This window comes from Colletotrichum karsti, assembly GCF_011947395.1.
Source record: "Colletotrichum karsti strain CkLH20 chromosome Unknown Scaffold35, whole genome shotgun sequence".
In the NCBI taxonomy this organism is placed as follows: domain Eukaryota; kingdom Fungi; phylum Ascomycota; class Sordariomycetes; order Glomerellales; family Glomerellaceae; genus Colletotrichum; species Colletotrichum karsti.
Window position 1 is genome coordinate 339,684 of NW_024065935.1, and position 7,736 is coordinate 347,419.

General features: G+C 49.1%; 1 protein-coding gene across 1 annotated transcript; it reads left to right on the forward strand.

Moving 5' to 3' along the window:
* Positions 1-371: 371 nt before the first annotated feature.
* Positions 372-2,762, forward strand: CkaCkLH20_09706 (uncharacterized protein; the record flags this gene model as incomplete). The annotated part of the gene is made up of 1 exon (XM_038892421.1): positions 372-2,762. The coding sequence occupies one exon, from the start codon at positions 372-374 to the stop codon at positions 2,760-2,762; it is 2,391 nt and encodes a 796-aa protein (XP_038742304.1).
* Between the last annotated feature and the right edge of the window lie 4,974 nt (positions 2,763-7,736).

Sequence of the window (7,736 nt, forward strand, 5' to 3'; positions counted from 1 at the left end):
ACGACGATCCCACAATACCCTCAATGCCATTCGAAATAGGAGCCACTAGCCCAGACGGTGATGAGAAACACACCTCCGAGCAGAAAGCCCAAACCCAATCGGCATCAAGTCTATCGCCAGCGACGACTCCCGAATCCCTCTCTTGTGATGACGAGTCCGTGAGATCACAGTCATGCAGTATCTGCTACGACCTTGGTACCGGTTTCAATGGCCTCCGGCGGCATTTGAAGGCCTGCAGAATCGAAGAGATACGCGAGTCGGCTTCCAATGGCTGCTCCGGGTGTGCCTTGTTGGAAGCTGGACTGGTAGCAACCCATGCCCACTCGGATTTAGCTCCCGACACTGTTCTTCACATCATCTTTCACCTAGGGATGCCGCTTCGGCTAGAGTCTTCGGAGTTCGATGTCGAGCTCTTTTCTCTCTCCAAGGAAGGTGCCTTGCCCTACATCGGACCTGCCAAAATTGTTCCGGTCATGCTCGACGCAGAAGGTGTTGCCAGACTGACGCGTCCGTGGTTGAAGCATTGCCAAGAGAAGCATCCCAAGTGCAACCAGTCTTCGAAAACAAGACAGTCGGGTGGTCCTCGTCGACTTGTCCGGCTTCTGCCTGATGGCAAACTGCAACTTGTCCTAGCAGCCGGGATCAACGCTCCGTACACCGCTCTCAGCTACTGCTGGGGTACGGGCTCCAACTACACTACGACCGTCGATACTCTCAGCAGCAGAATGGAGTCTCTCGAATATCGAAACCTACCTAAGACGATTCGTGATGCCATTGATATTACTAGGCGCCTCGACATTGAGTATATCTGGATAGACTCTATCTGCATCATCCAGGATGACGAACAGGGAGTCGACTGGAGAGAAGAATCCGCCAACATGGACACCATATACGAGGGTGCCCTTCTCACCCTTTCTGCAACGCGATCTTCGTCCGTCGAACTGGGCTTCATTGGCAACCGCGAAAAGCCGGGGCCACGCGATTCGGGAAAGTCCAAAGCCAAAGTCTATGAAGAGAACCTTGCCTCGACACGCCTTCTCTACAATGACCCGAACGGCAATGCCGTCGAGGTTCTCGTTCGACACCGGCTACCACACGACGCGATTATCCCGGAGGACGCGGACACGTCGCAATATCCACTTCTTGCTAGAGGTTGGACTTTCCAAGAGAGGCTTCTCGCAACACGCACCATCCATTTCCTCCCCCAAGAAATCATTTGGGAATGTCGATGCGAGTTCTGGTGCGAGTGTGGGAGTTCACGAGCCGATCTGGCGTGGACGAGAGTCGATGAGCGGGGATTCCCGTATGGCAAGGAGATCAACAACCCTGATGCCATGAAGTCGACACTTCTGTGGCAGTCACTGGTAGAACAATACTCGAAGAGAGTATTGTCTCTCCAGAGCGATCGGCTTCCTGCTTTGTCTGGAGTTGCGAGACGGATCCGCCACGCGGACCCTACCGTAGGCAGCTACCTGGCCGGACTATGGCACAAGGACTTGTTATGGCATCTTCTCTGGCAAGTCGACCACGCACAAATCCCCATAGACAGTCACCATTACTTGTCGCAAAACCAGAACCGCCTGGTGGGCTCGTTCTGCGACGCATCGGCATTGCAGAGAAGATCGCGAGAGCCAACATGGTCCTGGATCTCCACCTCATGGCCAGTCAAGTGGTTTTCGGCAAGCCCGGAAATCTTCCGGAGCCACAGACCGTCAGCATCCTTTCGGGAAGCCCAATGCGTTGTCGATCCTATCAATCCCCTGGGAGACGTCAGCAGTGGTAAGATAACGCTGACAGCTTCTATCACCCAGACTGAGCTTTCGACGTATCACGACGACAGTTGGAAGCTTGTTAAGAACACTCAACAGGGGATGTCCAAGGCCCTGGAGGTTATTTTCATTCCAGACGGCACCTTTAATGAGCTCAGCCTGGTGGCTGGGGATATCGTTCACTGCGCCAAGATCCTGGAATACACGAAAGACAACGATATCGTGTGGGTTGCATTGGGTCTACGCCGGTTGGATGCCGTTGCCGAAAGCAAGTATACCGATAACAGCGAGACTGCTACTGTCACCAAGCAGAAAGATCGGAAATGTCTAAAAGGTAAACGGACTGAAGACTTGGAGAGCCAGATCGGACCAAATAATATGAAGCTATGGCTGAGATTGGAGAAGGCTATCGCAAACATGGGAGATACGAACTCAGATATCCAACGGAGGTGGAGAGCCCTCAACGAACAGGCTGACAACTTGAGATGGGAAACGAACGTAACGAAAAACTCCCTTATCCAACGGTTTTGGATGAGAGATTTCGACGAACAGGCCGCCAAGTTGAGATTGGAACTGAAGATAATGGACGCACCAGACGCACCGCAGTTCAGACTCCGGCCTCGGCTATCAATGACCCACTACCGGCAATGGTGGAACGAAAGAAAAGAGCTAAGAATAATGCGAGACAAAGAGCGCGAAGAGAGGCAAGAAGAGGAGCGATACTGGCGGCGAGGGGGCAAGGAAATGATTCTCAAGGGTCTGACAGGGATGGAGAGAATAATAAGCCAGTTTCACCATTTAGCGAAGGTCCAAGACAACAATCGTCCGACACATTCGGCGTACAGATCCAGTTCGACCTCGGAAAAGGTCGAAACATACTACCGCGTGGGCATCGTGACGGGCAAGGTCCGCGCCAGATCTCGAGCACAGGGCCTTCCCGCGTCACTCGATTGGTTCAGGGGAGCAGAGGAGAGAGCCATCGACATCATTTAGATGGTAGTTTAGGAGTAGGTAGATCGCCATGGTGTTCGTTATTCTCGCTTCACTTTGTTAAGATCCGTTGTTATCCAGCTCGGGAACAAGTCCATACATCTGTCCAACGTACTTTCCAAAGACGGGGTGAATTATTTGGCCTGGGGAACCGGTTATTATTACGATTTTCTCTTTATTACTACTGCGCTAGTTCTAATATAGTCAACTGATAGTACTAAGGTCTAAGAGATGGCCACGCTGAATCTATTGTCACATATTGTACTTTCCAGCGTTCCAACAGAAGAGGTTCTTGCGGTGGAAGACGACGAAGGTTCGGCCTTCGACGCCACGCCAGGAACGACCGAGACAGGGGGTAGAGAAGTACTCAACAAATGCAATATGCCGCGCAATACAATGCAGCCACCCTTATAATCCGGTCATTGATATCATCTCACCATACCCAATGAGTACACATTTAAGATAAGTACTCAAGCTTGCGTCTGTATCCGAGCCCGCGACGTTTCGGCTGAACGTCTTTATAAGCTTGCTTCCGGTATACTATTCTGGACTTGCGTTCGATGATTGTTCTTGATTCTCTGCAGGCTGTCCAGAAACCGGCATCGACGAGGTAGGTTGATTGATTATTTTTGACCCACGACCTGTCCGAGCTTGGGTCGAATATGAGGGATCCCAAGAGAATCGCGTTGCGATCGTGGTATGGATAGCCAATTTCCCGTTGTACTTCTCTGGGGTCATTGCCATTAGTGAGAAAGTTCACGCCGTTTTTGTCTTGCCGGACGGCCATTTCCCACATGATGTTCCTCAGCTCCGGAGGGAGGTTTGAGAACTTAGGAACACTGCGGTCATTGTGTAGCTGGATATTGCGACCACGAGCGATGCCGAGCTTTGAGGGTGCGTGGTGGTACGGGACCCTGATTTCCAGCATGTACATTTCAGAAGGGAAAGAACTTCCTATGGGAATAGATAATTCTAATATATCTATCTCCTAGTGTTGAACTATCTGCACAACAGTGACAGGCTTCAAGTCCGCTGAACTTGTAATGATTCTTAGGGACAGAGAGGGATGTTTTAGCCAGAGGTCTACAGAAATGCCAGTGCCAAATTGAACAGCAAGTCGACGAGCCTCTCTTTGCGACCTGTCGCTCGTTGGTATCCCCTACGAGTTCCATTCACTAATGACATGCAGCCTGATCTATCTTTGAACATGGTAACTGGGGTTGTCGAGGCCAAGAGCCAATGGCATTGCAACGACCCCGTGACGGTCATACGATGCTGTCTGTCAGCTACAGGTTATTGAATCAGGCTGGGTCAATGGCAGGTTCGCAGGTCCCGCCAAGTCCGGCAGCGTCGCTCTGATACGAATCGCCATCTAGGGGTCATATGCAGCTTAGAGGCGCGGTCCGAAAACTTATATACGGAGCTACTCCACGAATACTTGCATGCGTCCTTTTCTGAATTTCACTGCCGCAAAACACAACTCGATTCTCTCAGTCCCCGAGCTGAATAAACTATCTGCCTGGAACATCTTTGCGAAAGTATCATCATGGCTGAAGGGAGTACCGAACTACTAGTTGCCATTTCTGCTCTTGCTGTCGCGGTTCTGACATGGATTTTACCAATATATCCGATTTTCCAAGCCATAGCCACAACCGCACAGAGCCTTCCCAATTGTGACGAAAGTGTCATGGGGAAATGGGCCGAAAACACGAAGTGGAAAGTCCGAATGCGTGGGTTCAAGCTGGAAATTGTGTTCGAGGCACCGGTAATATTCCTCGCTCCTCCAGGCACCCCCGCTCATGAAGGAGTATCTAGCCACGTATGGCACGCCGATGGTACTGAAGAGAGCTGCAGAAGAAGCCGCGTCGACATATCCGACGAACCCAAGTTCAGTCATGCGGGAGACATCTTCAATGCTGCCAACAACGAGCGGGCGACTTGGTGGTTTCTGCTCGCGGCAGTTGAAAGAATGGAGAGGGACTCAAAAGAGTGGGAAGATGCAAAGCTTCGAGCTCAGAATGAACTTCCATCCTCGATAATCAATCTCGATCTTCCGCCGCCGACACTAGCCGTCCATATTCAGGCCGTGTCCAGATCATTCGACATCAACACGCAAATCACCACGCCCTACGCCACAACCACACTCTCAAACATTGTTGAGTTAGCCGCAGTACTCGGAATATACTGGAAAACTTTCGACGTAGAGAGTGAGAAATACAGGGCTGCCGGAAATGGTTTCCGGCTGACCGGGTCGCCTTTGAAGGGATTTGGCCTTGTCTTCAGCTTCGAGAAGACAGGCTTTACGTCTTTTGGGGAGCAACGCATAATTCCAACTTCTGAGATGAAGGAACTCTGCTTTGGGAGAGTCCCAACCATCTTTCGACCTAAAAAAAGCCTACATGAGGAAGCTAAATGGCTAAACCCACAAAAGAGGTCGTCAACGGACGCGTACAATGAAGTTGAAATTCTGAACCTTGGCAACCGCGAAGACATTCGCGAAACGCTGTTGCGTTTAGGATGCAACAGTCTTACAGCTTCATATTTCCAAGATGGAAACAATCCCCAACATCTTTTTCCAGGTAAGAATTAACGAAACTGTTCAACGTTACTGGAGACTCATATTTCTCATAGTAATTTTCGAAGTTGTTGGAATGTTTGCCCGGGTTCTGCACATTCGAAGCAGATATTTCTCGTTTTTACCAAATCCTACGATATGTACGTGGGATACAGACTCATTCTCATTACGTCGGCTTCTCGCGGCTTTCAGTGTTAGGATGAGTCGCGATTACCTTCGGCTGTCAGAAGCTATCTGGGACAATAGCACACTCGAAGATTCTGCTGATATCAGAGACATCGAGTGTCTTGTTCACAAGGCCGAGACGATTAGCAATAATTACGACAACGGAATAACACCGAGAATGATGGATGACCTTCATGACGTGATATTGTGGTCGGATAATATCCTCATGTCTACGTGTAACAACAATTATCACGCAGTTGTTTTGGATGTCCATCGTCGTCATCTTCAAGAGGTTCTGGCAGAAACCAACGGTCCTGGTTTCAGGTCGTCGATGTCGGAACGCAATATCCTTCAGAGTTTACCTTCGGTACCGCTTGAAGTGCGAGAAGAGCGACTCATGGAAACTTACTTCGACCAAATACTTTGGCGTGTTGTACCTATCTCATCGAGTAACGATCATAAAGTCGACCATGATCAGGTGTCGCGGGCCATTCATATAGACTTGTCGACAAGAACAACACATCTTCGTACTCCAGAACATGAGAGCTTGGGACCCACGCTGTTTCAGGAGCCATCACCGGATCCAATGACAGTCCCAACACAGGGTTTGACTCACAGGGAATCCTGGCCATCTCTTTTGCAGCATGAGAAAAGGAACTCAGCATTCCAAACCATTATCGAAAGTTCCTTCGAAGTTCAACGCCTGAAAATATGGTACACTCTAGTCTTTCGGATGTTATGCTGGCTTAGTCTACACAATTTCGACAAAAGGGACGTCCAAATTCCTAGCAGTGATATAATGGGGAACAGGCAGCCTGCCTTTATTGTATGAGGAATCTGTCTCGGTTCTCTTTGCGACTTCTAGAATAAGGGTAGCCGTCTGATAGTTTATTACTGGTTTATTATGTCATTATTAGCACCCTTTTGGACTGGGTGTATAACAGCCGTCTTGACGTATGAACGAGATTAGCCTAGGTATTGCTATGTTTCAAGTAAGACCAGGTTTTCGTATCTAGTTAGGATAAAGAACTGTTCTCTTAGAAATATCTACGATTTATATCTAAATGGTACTCCTAAAAAGCTGCATGAGCTTGGCGACCTGGCTGATACTGTGTATGAGAGCGGTATAGTAATGCTCTTTAGCTTTACGATTCGTATCTGCACTACCTTTAAGGAGGGGTTAGATGAGCTTAACGTCTCCATCTGAGAAGATTCAGACGAGAGTTGCATGCGACCTATATGATTTAGGAGCATGAACTTTAACCTCCACTTTGAATTATTGTACCTAGTATGGATGCTGATGGCTCCGAATCCTCGATTTAGTGCTGCCCAGTTAACTAGAGCCAAGCCTTTGATCTTTGCCTCCACGTGATATCTCAACTTCTCATCCTGCTGGTGATGAAAGGCACGGCAAAAGCACGGTCCTTCTACTGAATCCACAACCATAACTTTACAGAATTTAGGTATCCCAAGCCTCAATGGGCCCCACACCTTCCCGGCATCCGGTGATGGTCAATCTGCTGGTGATGATTAAGAATACAGCCTCGCGCAGTACTGAAGGTACGGTAAGATCAACGAGGCCAAGTTACGCCTCGGGAAGCGACGGAAAGATGCCTCCAGGGTGCGCAGGCTTACCTGAAGAGAGGGGGAATGACCTCCATGCTTACAGGTTTCAGGACTCAATTCGCCGGCTGATGACACAGGATGATACCTACAAAGTAAAATCCACAGATGCGAGTCTTCACTCTTGAAAAGGAGGCATGAGCCGCGATGGTGAAACGTCATTGCCGAAGACTGCGGGTAGCCACGGCGTAGCAGCCCGATCTTGGAAATCGCGTGGGGTCAGCGTTTGCTCCCAAGAAAGCATAGAACGAAGTATGAATGAAAAAAAATAACTCCGCGGTGCACAGATAGCTTATCAGAAGCTGACCTGTCGAATGATCGTTGAAGACTGATGATGGTCTCCCCACGATGACCTAAATCTTTCGTGGCAAACATTACTGATTAGTGATCAGTTTGAGCCTGAGTAAGGTCCGGGACAATTAGGTTCCCAGTCCCTAAAGAATCCGAATGCAGGTCTTCATGGAGTATATGGGGATAAATATAAAGAGCTTCGAGAAGAGAGAAATACTTACTCAAGCTATAATCAGTGTTCACCCAACAAGCTCCAATCACATTACATACAATTTATTTGACACATCAACAATTACGAATCCACAAACCGTACACAACCAACC